This window comes from Heterocephalus glaber, unplaced genomic scaffold (genome assembly GCF_053883595.1).
Source record: "Heterocephalus glaber isolate CG9 unplaced genomic scaffold, H.glaber_assembly_v1.0 deba00001610, whole genome shotgun sequence".
NCBI lineage: Eukaryota > Metazoa > Chordata > Mammalia > Rodentia > Bathyergidae > Heterocephalus > Heterocephalus glaber.
In genome coordinates, this window is record NW_028258381.1 from 22356535 (window position 1) to 22374330 (window position 17796).

The 17796-nt window shown below is 58.6% G+C and overlaps 3 protein-coding genes across 14 annotated transcripts in view; 1 reads left to right on the forward strand and 2 right to left on the reverse strand.

Moving 5' to 3' along the window:
* Nucleotides 1-9066, forward strand: part of Por (cytochrome p450 oxidoreductase) — a 68788-nt gene extending 59722 nt beyond the window's left edge. For all 8 annotated transcript variants that reach the window (XM_087196281.1, XM_087196282.1, XM_087196283.1 and 5 more), the window contains 14 exons: nucleotides 360-408; nucleotides 2508-2636; nucleotides 3775-3924; nucleotides 4427-4551; nucleotides 4869-4958; nucleotides 5242-5340; nucleotides 6247-6363; nucleotides 6451-6569; nucleotides 7290-7471; nucleotides 7562-7711; nucleotides 7819-8089; nucleotides 8172-8317; nucleotides 8400-8485; nucleotides 8570-9066. In XM_087196281.1, coding sequence (XP_087052407.1) covers nucleotides 360-408; nucleotides 2508-2636; nucleotides 3775-3924; nucleotides 4427-4551; nucleotides 4869-4958; nucleotides 5242-5340; nucleotides 6247-6363; nucleotides 6451-6569; nucleotides 7290-7471; nucleotides 7562-7711; nucleotides 7819-8089; nucleotides 8172-8317; nucleotides 8400-8485; nucleotides 8570-8714 — 1858 coding nt within the window. In that variant the 3' untranslated portion in view covers nucleotides 8715-9066. The remainder of the gene's footprint in view (nucleotides 1-359; nucleotides 409-2507; nucleotides 2637-3774; nucleotides 3925-4426; nucleotides 4552-4868; nucleotides 4959-5241; nucleotides 5341-6246; nucleotides 6364-6450; nucleotides 6570-7289; nucleotides 7472-7561; nucleotides 7712-7818; nucleotides 8090-8171; nucleotides 8318-8399; nucleotides 8486-8569) is intronic.
* Nucleotides 9067-9205: 139 nt separating this feature from the next.
* Tmem120a (transmembrane protein 120A) lies at nucleotides 9206-15003 on the reverse strand. Of its 3 annotated transcripts, none has more exons than XM_021254433.2 (12): nucleotides 14802-15003; nucleotides 13107-13225; nucleotides 12829-12945; nucleotides 10884-10943; nucleotides 10610-10705; nucleotides 10446-10535; nucleotides 10283-10348; nucleotides 10130-10191; nucleotides 9923-10015; nucleotides 9759-9823; nucleotides 9609-9663; nucleotides 9206-9516 (listed from the first exon to the last, which is right to left on the reverse strand). In XM_021254433.2, exons 1-12 carry the CDS (start codon nucleotides 14880-14882, stop codon nucleotides 9278-9280), a joined length of 1143 nt encoding a protein of 380 aa, XP_021110092.1. In that variant the 5' UTR covers nucleotides 14883-15003; the 3' UTR covers nucleotides 9206-9277. The 3 variants fall into 3 exon arrangements, with proteins under 3 accessions (XP_021110092.1, XP_004840143.1, XP_021110093.1); XM_004840086.3 differs by having other exon boundaries at nucleotides 9595-9663; nucleotides 14802-15001; XM_021254434.2 differs by having other exon boundaries at nucleotides 13088-13225; nucleotides 14802-14990.
* A 1205-nt stretch (nucleotides 15004-16208) lies between these two features.
* Styxl1 (serine/threonine/tyrosine interacting like 1) overlaps nucleotides 16209-17796 on the reverse strand; it is a 39955-nt gene continuing 38367 nt past the window's right edge. For all 3 annotated transcript variants that reach the window (XM_087196289.1, XM_004840092.4, XM_004840090.4), the window contains one exon: nucleotides 16209-16453. In XM_087196289.1, coding sequence (XP_087052415.1) covers nucleotides 16322-16453 — 132 coding nt within the window. In that variant the 3' untranslated portion in view covers nucleotides 16209-16321. The remainder of the gene's footprint in view (nucleotides 16454-17796) is intronic.

The window sequence follows — 17796 nt, forward strand, 5'->3', positions numbered from 1 at the left end:
GTAGGGGAGGCAGGAGCGAGACTCCTCATGGCTGTGTAGGCAGGGATGGGGGGGGCGGTCGCAGGTGAAACTGAGGTTGGGCCAAGGGTCCATTTGGCTGTGGACCGGCAGAAGAGGGGCACCCCAACCTTGACCCTTGTTTGAGGGAAGCAGGTTCTCATGTGTCTGGGGCAGGAGCTCTTGGCTTTGCAGGCTCTTGGTATTGCAAGAGGGAGTCCCCACGCTAGGCGGAGGTCAGGTGTTGGCATAGCCACTGGCTAGTGGCACAGGCATGGCAGGAACGGCCCCCACCATGCTGCCGTGGGACACCTGCGTCCCACGCCACCGCAGCCCACACCTACCAGACACTTGTTTTGCAGGACCACCTCTGTCAGAGAGAGTAGCTTCGTGGAAAAGATGAAGAAGACGGTGAGTTCTGTTTCTGCCCTTCGCGTGAGTCCTGGGTGGGCCACTGGGCCCCCTGTGCACCTGCACCTGCTCAGACCCCCAAGGCCTCTGATCTCTCTGAGAGCGCTGGCTTCAGGTCTTGTGAGCCTCTACTTCTTGAGGAAACCAAAGCATTAGAATAGACCCTGATTGGGCTGGGGATTTAGCTCAGTGGTGCCGCTGCCTGCCTTGCAAGCACAAGGTCCCGAGTTTAATCCCCGGTACCAAAAAAAAAAGAATAGACCCTGCTCTTGCTAGACTAAAATGACATCTCAGCGCAGCTGATTTGCTTTTTTCTTATGAGTGGGATTAAGTAGCTTTTCATAATTTAACTGTCTTTTTCCTTTTTGATAGATTTTTTTTTTCTCCATTTTTTTCTGTTCAAGATTGACCTTTCCCAAGGGACTCCTTAAGAGTATTAGGAAGGCCAGGGATTTAGCTCAGTGGTTCCGCCGCTTGCCTCGAAAGTGCAAGGACCTGAGTTTGATCCCCAGTAGCAAAAAAAAAAGTATTAGGAAGATGAACCCCTTGACTGTGGTGTGAGTTGAAAAGATTTTGTATGTGAATAAAAGTCACACAGCTTTATTCTTTTTATGACTCCTGTGTCATAGAGAGGCTTTCCCCACACTAAAGAGATAAAGGTATTCATCCATTTTTCTTATAGTGCTTCTATGGTTTTTCATATCTAAAATTTGATATATCGGGAATTCTGGTATAAGACATGAGGTATAGAGGCAGTCTACACTGTTTGTGTGGGATACCGAGGATTGAACCCAGGGCCTTTGCACGGAGCTACATCTGTGGCCCTTTTTATTTTTTATTTTAAGATAAGGTCTCACTAAGCTGCCCAGGCGAGACTTGAACTTCTAGTCCTCCTGCCTCTGCCTCCCAAAGTGCTCAGTCTATTTTTTCACACAGCTGACTAAATAACCATCCAATAGAACTTAGCTCCCCTGCACCTTGGTTTGAAATGCCTCCTTTATCATACACGTAATTCCCATATATGCTTGGATCTATTTTTTTATTTCCTTGATTTAGCTGTCTGTTTACATCCAGCACCATATGGTTTACAATTGAAGTTTTATACTTTGACAACCTAGTAGTGTTGGACCCTATCCATCCATCCCATTGCTGTTATTTTTCCAAGGTTTCTTGGATATATTACACATGTATTTATCTATCTGGGGTAATAGCTTTATTGATACATAATTTATATGCCATACAGTTTATCCATTTTGAAGTCTGAACCTCAGAGTTTTTTAGTCTATTCACAGTTTTCAACAGTCATTAGTTAATTTACTGTTTCATACTGGGTGCTGGGCATCAAAGTAGGCCTCATGTGTGCTGGGCCAGGGCCTTGCCACTGAGCTGCAGGGCCAGCCTGTGTGTTCGGTGGGACAGTTGGCCGTCTGCATCCTCGGGCCCCACATCTGCAGTCTCAGCCAACATGCACAGACCCTTTTCTTGTCATTATCCCGACAGTGCAGCATCACAGCTCTTTTCATAGCATTTGCCTTGCATTAGCTATCATAACTAACCATGGTGATTTGGATTTAATACAGTGTACAGGATGCTGTGCCCCGCACACCACACCAGTCTGTGCAGGGGACTGAGTGCCCATGGAGAGTGGTATCCGTGTGGGGGACCTGGAACCCAAGCCCTCAGCCCTCTCTCCTCTCCATACACACACCCAATTACACTATAGTAATTTGGGGTTAGCTTCCTTTTTTACTTAATTTACATTGTGTTTTTCCCATGTTATTTAATAATGTGTCAGAAGCGCAATTTTTTTTTTTTTTTGGTACCAGGGATCGAACTGTGGACCTTGCACTTGTGGGGCAGGCGGCGGCACCACTGAGCTAAATCCCCGGCCCCAGAAGCGCAATCTTGAGCAGTATGTGTATGGTTGCCTTGGTGGCTCTGGCTGGTGTCCCTGGGGTGACTTGTGCCCTCCTCCACCACAATGGCCGTGACAATGAGGTGCTGCCCCCAGAGTGACTTGGACAGGACTTGAGGCCGAGGTCCTGCCAGGGCTGGGACCACATCACCTGTCACTGAGGTCCTGTGTCTGCCTTCCCTAGGGGAGGAACATCATCGTGTTCTATGGCTCCCAGACGGGGACCGCTGAGGAGTTCGCTAACCGCCTATCCAAGGATGCCCACCGCTATGGCATGCGGGGCATGGCGGCAGATCCCGAGGAGTATGACCTGGTAAGCTTCCGCCCTGGGCCGGCCAGCCAGAAGGAAAGTCCTTCCACTCTGGGCTGTGGAGAGGCTCAAGTGTGGAACTCTCCAACAGGGACAAACAGGAACAGGCGTCCAGGTGTCTCGCAGCTGCCACCAATCTTCTTCCCAGGCCCAGTGAGCCCAGCTGTGCACACTTGGGCATCTACTCCAGCACTGCATACCAGCCTTCAGGAGCTCCTCTCTGTGGCCCTGCCCACCCCTGCCCACAAGGTGTTGGGTGGGCTCATGTCCGGGAAGCCTCCAGCTGGCCTTGTGCCGGGCTGTTGTGAACTAGTGTAGTGGGAGGGGCAGAGGAGCTAAGGGGAGAATGTGGCATGGGAGGGGCTGTTTGAAATGGAGAATCTAGGCAGAAGCCAGTATGGGTCTGCGGATTCCCCCTCCCCTCTGCCATCTCTGCACATTGGTCCCGTGGACCCCTCAAGGACTGAGTCCTGACCACTGCCTCAGTACCCAACCACATCCCTGAGGGCTGGGGGTAGAGGAGGGGGTGCTCCCCCCAACATCATGTGACTGTACAACACAAGGAACTTCCAGCTGCCTGCTTGCCCATTTCCTGGGCTGGGAGGGTTGGTGACAGAGCACCAGCCCCAGATGAGACAATGGCCAGGGAATGGCATCTGATCCTTGGGTGTGGCTGGCAGAGGGTCCTGCCCAGGGTCCCAGCCAGTCATGGTGGGGCCAGCTGCAGGGACTTTCCAGCAGCTCCAGCCTAAGCTCACCTTGCAGGCGCACCTTCTCCACCCATTCCCACCCACACCCCTGCCATCTCCACTGCCCATCTGCCTCCAGGCCTCCTCTGAGGTATGAGATATGGGAGCGCATCCGCTATATCTGCTGATCCTCACAGACACCCCCCACCCCACCTCTGCTCCCCACCCAACAGACGTCTCACTGCCCTGCTCACCTGGCCCAGTGCCATCCCCTCAGCCATACCTAACCCCTCGGTCCTCCTCTCATACAGTTGTCCCCTCTGACCCCACAACCCCGACATCCAGCTGGAAGCTGCTCTGGGCCAGACTGGTCTTGCCTCCGCTGCTGCTGCTGCTGCTGCCTGACCCAGTGCAGGCTGTCATGGTGGCATTGCCCCTTCCTGTCCCTCCAGGCCGACCTGAGCAGCCTGGCAGAGATAGACAACTCGCTGGTGGTTTTCTGCATGGCCACCTACGGCGAGGGGGACCCCACTGACAACGCCCAGGACTTCTACGACTGGCTGCAGGAGACGGATGTGGACCTCTCCGGTATCAAGTATGCGGTGAGTCTCCCATAGCCTCCTCTGGGGGCCTGGTGGCCTGCGCAGCTCCCCGTGCCCCACAGGGACACTCCTGCTGCTTCCCCCATAGCTTCTTCCAGGGCAAGGATGGCTCCCAGAGAGGGCCGAGGGACACACTGCTCATGCCTGTGTCCTCTTCTGCCCTGGGCCCCAGCATCATGAGCCTCTCCTCCTATGTCCCCAGCCAGCCCCAGGGGACGTTAGTTTCTGGAGACTAAAGGCCAGGAAGGTGTGGCAGGATGATGGAGACCTGGCTCGGAGGGCCAGGTAGAATTGAGGCTGCAAGGACAGCTGTGGAGAGGGCCACCTGTGGGCTGCAGGCCACCTCAGGAGCCAGAGCCAGGTGCCTTGGTGGGTGCAGAGTTCTCCAGGGGCTGCCCAGTAGCTAACCCAGCACTGTGGGGCACCACCCATATCCCGTCCTGCTAAGAGGCCAGAGGCCAGGCCCAGGCCCAGGCCCAGAGCCACCTCTCTGTCCACACAGGTGTTCGGCCTAGGGAACAAGACCTATGAGCACTTCAATGCCATGGGCAAGTACGTGGACCAGCGGCTAGAGCAGCTTGGAGCACAGCGCATCTTCGAGCTGGGCCTGGGCGATGATGATGGGAAGTAAGTGTCCCAACTAGCTGCCCAAGGGCCCAGCCTGCACCACAGGGGAGGAGCCACAGGGATGAGCAGGTGTGGGACCAAGGCGGGACACAAACCTTCACGCCAGCTGGAACTCAAGATGAGCAGTTCTGCCTCATCCCCACATCCTCCACTGCCAGCCCGGCTCAGACCCGGAAGCCCCTGTGGTTGGCATAGACGCTGGGTGGCCCCAGCAAAGTGAGCCCAGGAACACTGTGGGTGGCTGTTGGGGCAGGGGTGTCCCAGGGAGAGGGTCCAAGCTAACCTGGCCCCCTGGCTCACCCTCCCTTTTGCCCCAGCTTGGAGGAGGACTTCATCACATGGCGAGAGCAGTTCTGGCCGGCCGTGTGTGAATTCTTTGGGGTGGAGGCCACTGGAGAGGAGTCCAGGTGAGTGGGGAGGCCTCGGGGATCTGTGCCCAGCAGCCATCCAAAGTGGGGCCTGGCCTGAGGTGGCAATGGGGACATGGCGAGGAAGGGTCGGCAGAAGCTCAGTCACTGAGTCCGGAGGGTCCTGAGGATACCAGGAGCCAGGGCAGGGTCTTCCATTCCTGCCTACAGAGTCACCAGGATAACACACCTGTCCTCATACATGTGCTGCCTGTGTCCACAGCAGCACTGACCCCTGCAGTTCCCCCAGCCCTCTATCCCATACTCGGTCTCCCCTCTGCAGCATTCGCCAGTACGAGCTCGTGGTCCACATGGACATCGACGAGGCCAGGGTGTACACGGGCGAGATGGGCCGTCTGAAGAGCTATGAGAACCAGAAACCGTGAGTAGGGAGCCGGGGGGGGGGGGGGGCTCGTGGCCTTACTGTCCCTGGTGCCCCCACACCTCAGGCAGCTGGGTAGCCCCTGCAGGGCCATCCCATGAGTGGGCACAGAGGGGCACCCATCTTTTCATGTCCACTGCCCAGGAGAATCTGAGGACCAGCAGAGAGAAAGTGCCTGAGAGGCGGCTGCTGCAGCCAGGACTCCAGGGGCCCCCGCCTCAGTGGAGCTGGCAAGGCAGACTCTGGAGAGAGCCGCCCCTGCCGTTTGTGTTTCTTCACTTGCTTTGGCATCTCTCTCTGGCACGCCCTGGTGCCCAACAGTTGGTTGAGGACAGCAAGGTCAATGCTATGTCTAGGTTAAGCTTTGGCAAAAGGGCTCATTTCCTGTAATCCATTTAATATAAGGACTTTCTTCTCCAAAAATATGATGCTCCTTGGGCCCCTGTGTACCCAGGCAGCTGCCCAGGTTCCTGCTGGAGCTGCCCAGGTGTCACTGAGTCTAGCTCTGGCCAGTCCAGTGGACACAGCCCAGCTGGGTCAGAACTCCTGACTAGCAGGATCCTGGCACACACGGGAGGGAGGGTGTGCAGTCTGTTGAGGAAGGACCCTGTCTAGCATGGCGTCCCTGGCTCTCGGCCACCCTGCATAGCTGTTCTAGGGCTTGGCCTGTTTCCTCTGTGAGTGGGGACACTGACCTCCAGCTCTGCCCTCTTTCACCGTGCTGGCAGTACTGACTGTCTGGGGCTGAAAGAGTCCTTGATATAACTAGTGAGGTTTCTTGGAGGCCCAGAGGGGTCCCCAGCCAACTCTGGTTCCATGTTCCCTGTAACCAGAGGGTCCCCTGGGGACAGAGAGATTCAGATCAGAGACCTGGCCAATCATGGAGCTTCTCTTTTCCCCACCCAGCCCCTTTGATGCCAAGAATCCATTCTTGGCTGCCGTCACCACCAACCGGAAGCTGAACCAGGGAACTGAGCGATACCTCATGCACCTAGAATTAGACATCTCAGACTCCAAAATCAGGTACCTGCGGCCTCCTGCCTCCCCAGCCCCTCACCCCAGCACCCCTATCTGGGTGCAGAGCCCTCCCGAGCGTGTGTCTCCCTCCAGGTATGAGTCTGGGGACCATGTGGCCATTTACCCGGCCAACGACTCCAACCTTGTCAACCAACTTGGGAAGATCCTGGGTGCCGACCTGGATGTTGTTATGTCCCTGAAAAACCTAGACGGTGAGTCCTGCAATCGAGGCCCTGAGACCCGGCCCATGGCTGGGCTTCTGCTGAGGCCTGTAGTGAGGAGCCGAGGCCCTTCCATCAGCTCCCTCTGGCCCCGCAGGGTCTGTACCCACATCGCTGTCACAGTTGCAGGAGGGGGGTGCTTGAGCTCCTTGAAGCAGCCAGGGAGGTGCCCAGCCATGGGAGCCCGAGCCCTGGGCTCAAGCCTGGCTCCACAACCACCCTTTGCTCCCCTGTCCTGGGCCATGACTCTTTGCTGCCAAAGGCAGGGGCTGGAGACCCCCAGCCACCCTTCTGGGTCCCTTCAGGGCACCAAGAAGCATTAGGTGTGGGGCTGCCCAGCTCAGCTTGCTGTGAACGCTGCCGCCCCCCAACCCTGCCCTGGGCCTGCTCACTCAAGTCCTCATGGCCCATGCCGGGGCTGTCCCATCTCCCTGGTGTCAGAATCAGCTCCCGTGGAGCGCAGGAAAAGGAGCCTCTTTTTCTCAAACCCTGTAAGGCCCCACGTGCCCTGTGCTTCCACTGAGGCACATCAGTGCTCACGTTGATTCCTGACAAGGACGTCCTATAAGAAGCCCAAGGCTTTGCACCAGCCCAAGGAGACACCACAGGGGGTACCGGGCTTGCTGTGCCACTGGGCACCTGCTTCCTGCAGCACAGGCCTAGGCCCCCGCCCGGGGTGACACTCACCGCAGCCGCCCTCCCTCCCCACAGAGGAGTCCAACAAGAAGCACCCGTTCCCCTGCCCCACCACCTACCGTACGGCTCTCACCTACTACCTGGACATCACCAACCCGCCACGCACCAACGTGCTCTACGAGCTGGCGCAGTACGCCTCAGAGCCCTCCGAGCAGGAGCAGCTGCGCAAGATGGCCTCGTCCTCGGGTGAGGGCAAGGTGAGCCTGTGCCCCCACTGTCACTGTCGCCCCGGCCCAGCCCCGGCCCGGCCCAGCCGCCTCATACCTCCCATGTCCCATCTTGGTCAGGAGCTGTACCTGAGCTGGGTGGTGGAGGCCCGGAGGCACATCCTGGCCATCCTGCAGGACTACCCGTCCTTGCGGCCACCCATCGACCACCTGTGTGAGCTGCTGCCGCGGCTGCAGGCCCGCTACTACTCCATCGCCTCCTCCTCCAAGGTGAGGGCTGCCGGACAGGCAGCAGGCGGGCGGGCTGCCGGGACAGGGGCCACGGGGATATAGGCAAGCAGGGTAACAGACCGGGTGACCAGGCCTGCCCCCTCCAGGTCCACCCCAACTCCGTGCACATCTGTGCCGTGGTCGTGGAGTATGAGACCAAGTCAGGCCGCATCAACAAAGGCGTGGCCACCAGCTGGCTGCAGGCCAAGAATCCGGCCGGGGACAATGGCCGCCGGGCCCTGGTGCCCATGTTCGTGCGCAAGTCCCAGTTCCGCCTGCCCTTCAAGTCCACCACACCAGTCATTATGGTGGGCCCTGGCACTGGGGTGGCCCCCTTCATGGGGTTCATCCAGGAGCGGGCCTGGCTGCAGCAGCAGGGTAAGTGTGGGGTGGGGGGTAATAGGGGACAGGGACGGGGCACGGGCCAGGGAGTGCAGCTCAACCCGCCCGCTGCTGCCAGGCAAGGAGGTAGGGGAGACACTGCTGTACTATGGCTGCCGCCGCTCGGACGAAGACTACCTGTACCGCGAGGAGCTGGCCCAGTTCCACAAGGAGGGCGCCCTCTCCGGGCTCAACGTGGCCTTCTCCCGGGAGCAGGCCCACAAGGTGAGGTGGGGGTGGGTGGGTGTGGGCTGCCAAGAGCCAGGGCCTGGCGCCTGGGCCCTCACCAGCCACCTTCCCGCCCCAGGTCTATGTGCAGCACTTGCTGAAGAGGGACAAGGAGCACCTGTGGAAGCTGATCCACGAGGGCGGTGCCCACATCTATGTCTGCGGGTGAGTGGGGAGGCCAGGCGCCAGGCTGCCTGCTCTTGGGCCAACCCTTGCCCAGCCTGACCGTCATCTCCTGCCTGCCCCCAGGGACGCGCGCAACATGGCCAGGGACGTGCAGAACACCTTCTGCGACATCGCGGCTGAGCTTGGCGCCATGGAGCACGCCCAGGCGGTGGAGTACATCAAGAAGCTGATGACCAAGGGCCGCTACTCCTTGGATGTGTGGAGCTAGGAGCCGCCATGCACCTGCCCCACACCAGACTCTCCACCTGTGATCTGTCCTCACTCCCTCCTCCAGCCCCTGGTGGCTCCTGCCCGGCCTGACCCAGGGCCGGGCCCACGACAGAGACTCCTTCAGGCCCGAGAGGCATCCCCTTGCCCGAGCCAAGGTGGCCTCCCCAGGCAGCCCAGCCGCAGGGGATGGGGTGTGGGACCCACGCATGGTGACACCTCGGGCCCTTGGCAGCTGTACAAAAGGGGCTATTCTCAGCTGAGCTGGGGCTTGGCCCTGCCATATGATTTTGAATGAGTGTAAATAATTTTAACTAATCTCTGGCCCTTAGAATAAAGTTCTCTTTTCTGTATTTGCCTGGTATTGCTTGAGCAGACCTGGGGACACCTGCCCAGACCTGTTTCCCTCAGACCCCATGGAGTCCCACAGCCCAAGAGCCATGTAGGGGACACCAAGCTCCCAACCCTCAGGAGAAATAACCGCCCAGCCACTCCATGCCCCTCTTCCTTTATTGAGGCTGCAGTGCCTGGTTCCTGCAGGTTGGGGCCAAGCCCGGATCTTCCTCAGGGCCCACAGAGCCCATGAAGCCCAGGGTAGGGGACCTTCCTCACCACATGGGGGTGCCACCCAGCCCTCCCAACACACCCAGGGTCAAAGGCCCCTTTGGGGCCGAGGGCAAAGGCCCAGCTCATTCCTTCTTGCCCCCATGCCACTGGCTGTGGAACTTCTGGTGCACAACCCGCAGGGTGGTGAAGAAATTGCCGAGGAACAGGAGGAGGAAGGGGAAGCCGCACATGAGCACCTGTGGGGAGCTGGGGTTAGGACAGGGCCAGGTGGAGCAGATCCAGCCAGGTCCCCTCTGCCTACCCGGCCCGTTTACCTGCCACTCCTTACACTGGGGGTCCTGGGCCAGGTTAAACAACGTCAGCGCGTTAAATAGCTGCCAGAACTGAAAGGACAGGAGACTTTCCTCAGTGGACCCGGTCCCTGCTCGAGCCCAGAGCCAGAGCAGGGGACAGGGACACAGGGACACGTGTGACTTACATGTCCAAAGAAGAGGAAAGGCAGCAGGAAGGTGAGGCCCCGCCACATCCAGGACTGGAAGCCCTCTGTGGGCAGAGTAACCAGGGGCACGGTCACTGGGGCCCGAGCAGAGGGCGAGCTCCTGCCCCGCCCCCAGGGCTGTAGGATGGGCCTGGCCGACTCACCCACTGTGAGGTCCATGGTGTGCCGCTCGCCCAAGGCACGCAGGCGGTACAGACAGCCGCTTTGGTAGTAATACTGCAGGAACTGCACGAAGCCTGGAGGGAGGCAGGGGTTTTAGCAGCTGGTGGAGGGGCTCGGGCTGGCCCTGGCCCTGCCCCCTCCCCCACCGGGGTGAAGCCAGAGGTCCCGTGGAAGCCCGAGACACTCACTCTGGTACATGGAGAAGGACAGGAACTGGTTCCGGAATTTCTGGTACATGAGCCCGTCAGGCCTGAGGGGCACGAGGAGGGAGGGAGGTGTGGGCACTTGGGACACTGGCTCCTGCCCTGTCCACTCCCAGCAGCCCAGGCCCGGCCACTCACCACGTCAGCATGACCCCCGACAGGAATGTGGACACGTAGTGATGGAAAACCCACCAGCCTTTGATCCTGCGTGAGGAAGCCACCGTCGCTCAGTCCCCTTGCAGGACAGCGAGGGGCCCTCAGTGGGAGAACCCAGCACCCCCAGGCCCCACTGCCCGCACACCGGGAGCCGTTGTTGATGAGGATGCTCTCACGGATTGTCAGCGTGCAGTAGTACCAGACCAGCAGGAAGTTGAAGGCTGCGTCCGTGACCCTGGGGAGGGGGACACAGCGTTGGTCAGAAGATTCAGGAGGGCACAGGGTCGAGCCCAGCAGCAAGACACCCACCTGGAGTTGAACAGGAAGCGGCAGCTGAAGGAGATGAGGATGAGGATGATAGTGAGGTAGAGCTTGAACTTCTCATACTCGTCCTTGTAGGCGAACCTGGGGGCACAGGCTCATGGGCCGGGCTGGGCTGCCTGGGGCGACGCTCCCACACCACCACCCCAGGAGGACACAGGCCAGTGTGGGAGAACAGCCCTGAGCCCCAAGGCTGAGCCGAGGGAAGTCAAGGCAGAGAGGGGCAGGGAGCCCAGGTAGACCAGCCCACAGCAGCGCATACTTGGCCTGCTTGCTCAACAGCGTAACGTTGACATTCCCCAGAACCAGGCTCAGGTACAACCTAGGGAACAGGGAGACAGGCTGAGAGGAGAGGCACGGAATGATGGAAGCCTGCCAGCCCTGAATCGAGGCACCCCTCCACCCCGCTGCTGTCTTCCCACGGCCCGGGCATAGGGTCCTGCCCTTAGAGGTGCACAGTCAGCACCCTCTCCTTGCCTGCTCCCACCAGGCTCCTGACCAGGCTGAGCCAGGTCTCGCCCAGGGCTTCCCCACCCTGGCGCCTCAGGAGAAGCCCTGCTCTCCTGCCCCCACGTCCTGGGTCATTCACTGGGTCTGGGCAGGGGACATGACATTTTCTGTCACTATCCCACACTCTTCGCTGCCTTGACTCCAGGAACCGCAGCCCTGAGTCTACTTGGGTGCCCCATACCCACAGCCATACCTCGGACCCCCTCTCCAGCCCACAGGCCCTCTGGGAAACTCGGGGCTCTGGCTGCAGGGACCCCACATGCCCAGCCTGCTTTCTGCCCGCCCAAGGACCTTTCCCCCAGGGAATCCCCACCCTCAACCTGCCTGGTGCCGACCCAGTTCTCCTTGCTGAAGCCATCCCCAGGCCTCTCAGTGCAGCCACCTCCCAGCCAATCCCCTTAATCCCAGCCTCTCCACACTCCCATCATTCTCACAGCCCAGCCTGCCTTGTCCTCTGCTAGAGAAACTCCAAGGCCTGGACGGCAAAGTCACATTTCCCAAGCAGTGGCGCCCAACGCGTGGCCCTGTGTGCACTCTGGCCCCGGGGATGGAGCCTCAGTGTGGCAAAAGGACAGTCTGAGACTGCAAAGGTGATCACAGGGCTCGGACTCCAACCCAACTATGAGGGTGGAAACCTCTCCCAGTGTAGCCCCCCACCTCTGCCCCGGCCCTGCCTCCACCCCCAGGCTGCTGCTGGGCCACCTCGAGGCTTCCTCACTGTTCCTGCAGTGGCCTCAGATGCACGCAGACCCTCTGCAATGCTTCTCCACCACCAGCCTCAGCCTAGCAGTGGTGTCCTCCTTCTGTCTCCTCACCATCCCTGAGTCTCCAAGCCTCTGTTTTCGTCCACTGGAAAGGCTACACCTGCCCTCCATCTCCTCAGGGCCTCTCTCTGTCACCTACTGCCCCTACCTTGTCCCTCCTCTCAGCCTTTCCTCCCTTCAAGGTAACACACAGACCCAAGTAAAAGCTGCCCCAACCCAGTACTGACTTCCATCGATCACCTTCTACCTACTTCTCTCTTTCTGTGTACAGCCAGGCTTCTGAAGAGCTGCCTAAAACTGGATGTGTCCCCTCAGCTTCTCCATCAGCCCAAATACCTGTTTCCTCTTAATGGTCCTCAAGGTCCCCTGACCCTGGGAAGTGACCCCTCCCCTGCAGCAGTAAGCCCCCCACACTGGGCCATCTCACCCCAGCTGTGGATCTTCCTTTCTTCCTCACCTTCCAGAGATGTTCTCTCTGGTCTTGCAGCCTGCATGCTCCTTCCAGGAGTTCTGCTCAGCTTGAGGGTGTGCACTGTTCCCTGCCCGTCCCCCTGGGAGGGCAGCTGGCTTTCCCACATGCACATTTGACTGCAAGCTCTGGGACCTCTCTGGTCTCTTTGCCCCTTCTCACCTCCCAGCCGGGGCCTGTGCAGTCATACGCTGTTACTTTTCCCACCTCCCTGGCTCGCTCTCTATACCTGAACATAGCTCAGCAGCCCCTTGAAGCTTTCTCTGACCTGGGCTGGGTCAGGTGACCATCAGTGATGCCTGCATGTCCCACCAGGCTCCCCCACAGTGAGCTGTCAACCAGCCAGGCCATCCCCTCAAAATTAGGACTGCAGCTGACTGCTTGGGCCATGACCTAGAAGGGGAAGCAGCAGCTTCAGAACTGCTCCCCCAGGGGGCTGTGACTAGAGCTGGGGGGAAGCTCACCCATTCTTCTTGGGCAAGTAGGCTTCCATGTCAAAGAAGAGGCCTTGCCGCTCCTTCATCTGGTTCTCCAGCTCCTGCACAGCCACTGTGGCCTCTGCTGGGAGGGAGGCTTTGCATCTGCAGGTGGGCAGAGGGTCAAGGCAGGTGGGTCAGCAGGCATCATACTGGACCCCATGGCACAGAAGGGCACCAGAGGCCCAGAGACAGACAGACCATGCCAGGTCACCCCACGAGGCAGCACCCGCTTCCCACTCCACACCCAGCGGAGGGCTCCTAACTTCTTCAGGACAAGTGCCAGCTCCTGGAGCCGCTTCTTCTGCCGGGAAATGGAGCTGGTGCAGTTCGTCTGCAGCTTGGTCAGCTCCTCCAGCTTCAGGCGGTACAGCCGGTGGGTCTCCTGGGGCAAACACAGAAGGCTCTGGCTGGTGGGGAGCTGTGGGCCACAGATGCTGGCACAGTGTGAGCTCCAGGAGGAGACCTTGCTGTGCCCACCAGGGCACTCTGAGGCTGCTCTCCCCCGAAGGCAGGAGCAGAGCCAGGTGTCTTCCACGCATGCCCAGAGGCCCCTGTGGCTCTGCTCCCCAACACCAGGCTGGCTCTATGAAGGTTTCTTAGGCCCAGCCACCGAGCAGTTGTCTCCAACCCTACACAGGCTCTTTGTCCTATTTGAGTCTGGGTTCCAACCCCGCAGGTCCACCTTGGGGACCAAGCAGGCTATTTGAAGGGGCCATTGTCCTCTCAGCTCTTCAAGCCAGCAAGTACAGGAAGCCTGGCTTATCCAAGGTGCCTTCCGCTCAGGCCTTCCTGATGCTGCCTCCCAGGTTAAAGGTCATCAGGATTCAGCCCCTGCACCTCCTGCCCTAAGGCCCTCTCCTCCCCCAGCACCTTTGGCCAGTTTCCCTGAGAACTTTGCCCTTGTGGGTCAATCTCAAAAAGGCACTGCCTGGAGACTGGGCAAGGGGAAGTATGGGAAATCAAGGCAGGAGCAGAGACTAGCATAGTGGCAGCCAGGCTGGGTGATTCTGGGGAGAAGCACTAATGCCAGCTGGCTAGGCAGGACCAGGGGACAGCCATGGAGACAGGAAGGGGCTGGAACCAGCCCAGGAGAGGCAAAGGTCTAACCAAGTCTCCAGTTGGCCTGGGATCCACTCTGGATCATTTTTTCTCAAGTCCAGGGGCCACCACACCCCCTCAAATCCCAGCATGTGGCATGTGTCATCTCTCTGAAGACGCAGCCACCACCCTCTCCTTCCTAGAGGAAGCCAGCAGCCTCCTTTCTGGCCTGGGACAGAACAGGCACGTACAAACCCCATCGAGATAATTCATCCTACAGCTTCCCAATGGCCTCAGCGACATTTCGATCCGGGCCAGGCCCAGGGGGTCCCTGCAGGGTCTGGCCCCGCTCACTCCTCTCCCGATGGCAGCCACCTGGGCCTGTCAAGCCCTCTTCCCTGGCAGGGCAGGCGCTGTCTTTAAAGGAAAGCCCCTCGCCCTATCCTGCCCAGAGCCTTCGCGAACACCGCTTTCTAGCGCTCAACCAGGAGGTCCGAGGGCGGGGATGCGTATGTACGGAGTGACTGATCCAAAACTCTGGGGCGGGCAGCGGCTCTCTTGGGAGCGGACCGGGAGCGGACCGGGAGCGGACCGGGAGCGGACCGGGAGCGGACCGGGATGCGGACCGGGATGGGGTCCGGGATGGGGTCCGGGCTAGGGTTGGGGTGCAGACAGCGAGGGAGCCCGTGGGGTCCTGGCTTCTTTCCAAGGCCCAGAGTGACCAAGGGCCCCCCAGCACAGTGGGGGTCCCAGCGGAGAAGCAGTGAGACAACAGGACTGCTGCCTGGAAGCTAGCTCACAGGACCCCCGACCCCTGACCCGGACGTCCCCCCCAGCCTGACCTCGGGCTGCCCGACCCTTGAGCCCGGGCCAAAGGGACATCGCGGCTCGGCCCAATGGGCGACCGCTGCTAGGCTCACCTGGATGGTCTGGAAGTCCTGCTGCAGATCCTCCCAGTCCCGCAGACAGTCGCCCAGCGGGCCCGGGGGCGGGGGCTGCATGGCTGTCGCGCCGCAGACCGAGGAGCCGCGAGTCCAGGACGCCCCGCAAACCCAGAAACCCCGAGGCGCCGCGGCCGCCCCCGCCCCCGTCCGCTTCCGGGCTCGAGCGGCCGCCGCCAACGGGAAAGGGCTGGCGCCGGCCGCGCGCTGGCCCCGCCCCCTGCCAGAGCCAATCGGGACCCTGGGTGGGGCTGGGGCGGGGCCACGTGAGCGCTGGGCACCTCGCCTAGCGATCCCTGGCTGGGCCGAGTCAGCCGCGTGGGGCCACCAGCAGTGTCCCAGCCTGCTATGCTGGAAGCAAACCAAAGCCCAGGGAGGTGACACCTGCCCTCAACGCCTTCGTCCTTGGGAAGCTACATTTCTTTGCGGAAGGGACTCCAAACCTCTCCTGTAGCTGGAATTTACAGCCACCTCCTTACTGGTCTTCCTGCCTCCTGGCCCAACTCCACTGTCCTCCACACAACCACTAGACTGCCCTTCCTAAGACACAACGCTAATGTCGAACCATGGCCATGCTTAAGACTTCCCACGTGCTCTGCCGGGCCTACCAGGAGGCCCCTCAGCACACAAAGCCCTTCTCTGCGTCCACCCCAAGCTCTGATCAGCACCAGCGCTGCCCAAAAAGCTCTTCTTGGCGCTGACAAAACCCCACGCCTCCTTGAAGGTTTGCTCTTCTGATGGGGGACTCCCCTACACACACCCCTGCATGCCTCGGCAGAGTCCTAGGCTCAGCATGTCCCAACCTCCCTCAGATGGTGGCAAGGCACAGTCACCGGATGAACCTAAGGAAGCCCCCACACTGGGGGACATCCTAAACTGCCCACCTGTCGTCCTCGTCTGTGCCGGTTCCTAACTTGTTCTGTGAGGGGTGCCAGCTCGAGGGAAGTGCATTTTAAGATGTGAGGAATTTTCTAGAAACCCAGGTGTGGGGCCTGGGAGAGGTGGGATCTCTCCTTGGTGAATGTGGCCAGGTAGCAAGGGGAGAGGGGAGGCAGAGAAAGGAAATCTATAACAAGTGCTCCAGGGGCACAGTCAGAGCACTGGGCCTGGCAACAAGAAAGGGGCCTCATTCCAGGAGCTCTGGGGACCTCTGCCTGTGGGTAAGAACTGTGACACTTCCTGTGGACCACCATAAGGTAAGCACCCCCCAGGCAACCTCCAGAGGGTCTGAGTCATGGGGTATGTGGGAGCCACTCCAGCAGCCAGAGGTGCCCCAGGAGCACAATGGGGGTAGTCTGGGGTGTCCTAAAGGGGCCCGAGCAGGTGCACCTGCTATGTCATATGAATAAGAGGCCTAGGAAGAACCAGTGCTGGAAGAACACAGGCTTATGGCAGCAAAGGTCTTCTCCTTCCAGACCAACCTGGGTACACACTCTGGCCCCCTACCCACCAGAAGCCCCAAGCAAGGTTTTTCAGCACCCATCATGGGGCTGCAGAGATCAGTAGATCGGATCTGAGATGTTTGTGACAAAGTTTCCAAGGACAATCTTCTCCCATTCCAACAGCTGAGTCACCAAGCCCCAATTTGGACGCATGTTGTTTTTGCAGTTCTTGACATAGGCCCAAGACCTCTGTGAGAGCAAAGAGACAAAGGAGACATCAGGGCTGGTAGGAGGTGCCTTCCACTCTAGATCAGAGCCAGCTCCGGAGGGACAGGAAGCACTCTCCCAGGGGTCTACAGTGTGGAGTAAGAGCTGGATATATAAACAGCAGCAGTCTGCGGTGAATTTGCAAAGGCAAAAGGTACTGGGAGCTGGTTCTGCTTTGGGCACGCCCCTCTGCATCCCCTCTTCTAAATTGGGAGACAGAAAGCATTCCTGTTCCACACAGCTACCATGAGAATTGAGACAAGCCAGGCATGGTGCCACACTCCTGTCATTCCAGCACCTTGGAGGCTGAGGCAAGAGGATCACAAGTTTTGAACCCAGCATAGGCAATTTAGTATGACCCTGTCTTAAAATTAAAAATACAGGGCCAGGGATTTAGCTCAGTGGTTTCGATGCCTGCTGCACAGGCGCAAGGACCCGAGCTTGATCCCCAGTACCAAAAAAAAGTTTTTAAATACAGAAAAGGGCTGGGAATGTAGCTCAAGCTGAAGGTCTGAGTTCAATCCCATGTACCAAGAAAGAAAAAAGAGGGTAGGGGGATGGAAAGAGAGAAAGAAATTGAGAAAACCTATGTGAAACCTCCAATAGATAGGAAAATACTATGCTCAAGGCTGGCACACAGAGTGAGGGTTCAACAAAAGTTTGCAATTACTGGAAAAAAGGTGAGAACTGGGTGAATTCTCCAGAGACGGAAATGAATGCTGCCTTCAGGTGTGCACCCCAAGTGCAGGAAGGGTTAGTACCTGAGGCAGGTACGAAGCTTGCCTACCCCTGGATGAGGACAGAGAGAAAAGGGAAAGGCAAAGGGGCACCCTAGCAAACTGGAACAGAAGGAAAGTCCCTCAGCCTAATAAAGACCATGTAGGGAAAGTCATCGCCAACGTCATACTCAGTGGAGAAAGACAGTTTTTCCTCTAGGACCAGAAATGAGACAAGGATGGCAGCCTCACCACTTCTATTTACCATGACACTGGAAGTCCTACCCAGAGCAACTAGGCAGGGAAACAAAATAAACACCATCCAAATTGGAATGGAAGAAGTTGGGCCGGGGATTTAGCTTAGTGGTTTCGCTGCCTGCTGTGCAAGCGCAAGGACCCAAGTTCAATCCTCAGTACCAGGAAAAAAAAAAGAAGTAAAATTACCTCTGTTTGAAGACAACTTGCTCTTTTATGTGGAAAATTCTAAAGATTCCACACACATACAGAGCTAATGAAATTCAACCAAGTTATAATGAAATCAACACAAAAATCTCAGTTCCATTTCTATGTATTAAAAATAATCCAGGGCCAGGGATTTAGCTCAGTGGT

Coding starts and splice junctions, on each gene's coding strand:
- Tmem120a (XM_021254433.2), bottom strand. CDS start 14,882: ATGCAGCCCCCGCCCCCGGGCCCGCTGGGCGACTGTCTGCGGGACTGG. Junction 13,226..14,801: donor AGGACTTCCAGACCATCCAG/GTGAGCCTAGCA, acceptor TGTTTGCCCCAG/GAGACCCACCGGCTGTACCG. Junction 9,517..9,608: donor CCTGGCCCAGGACCCCCAGT/GTAAGGAGTGGC, acceptor AGCTCCCCACAG/GTGCTCATGTGCGGCTTCCC.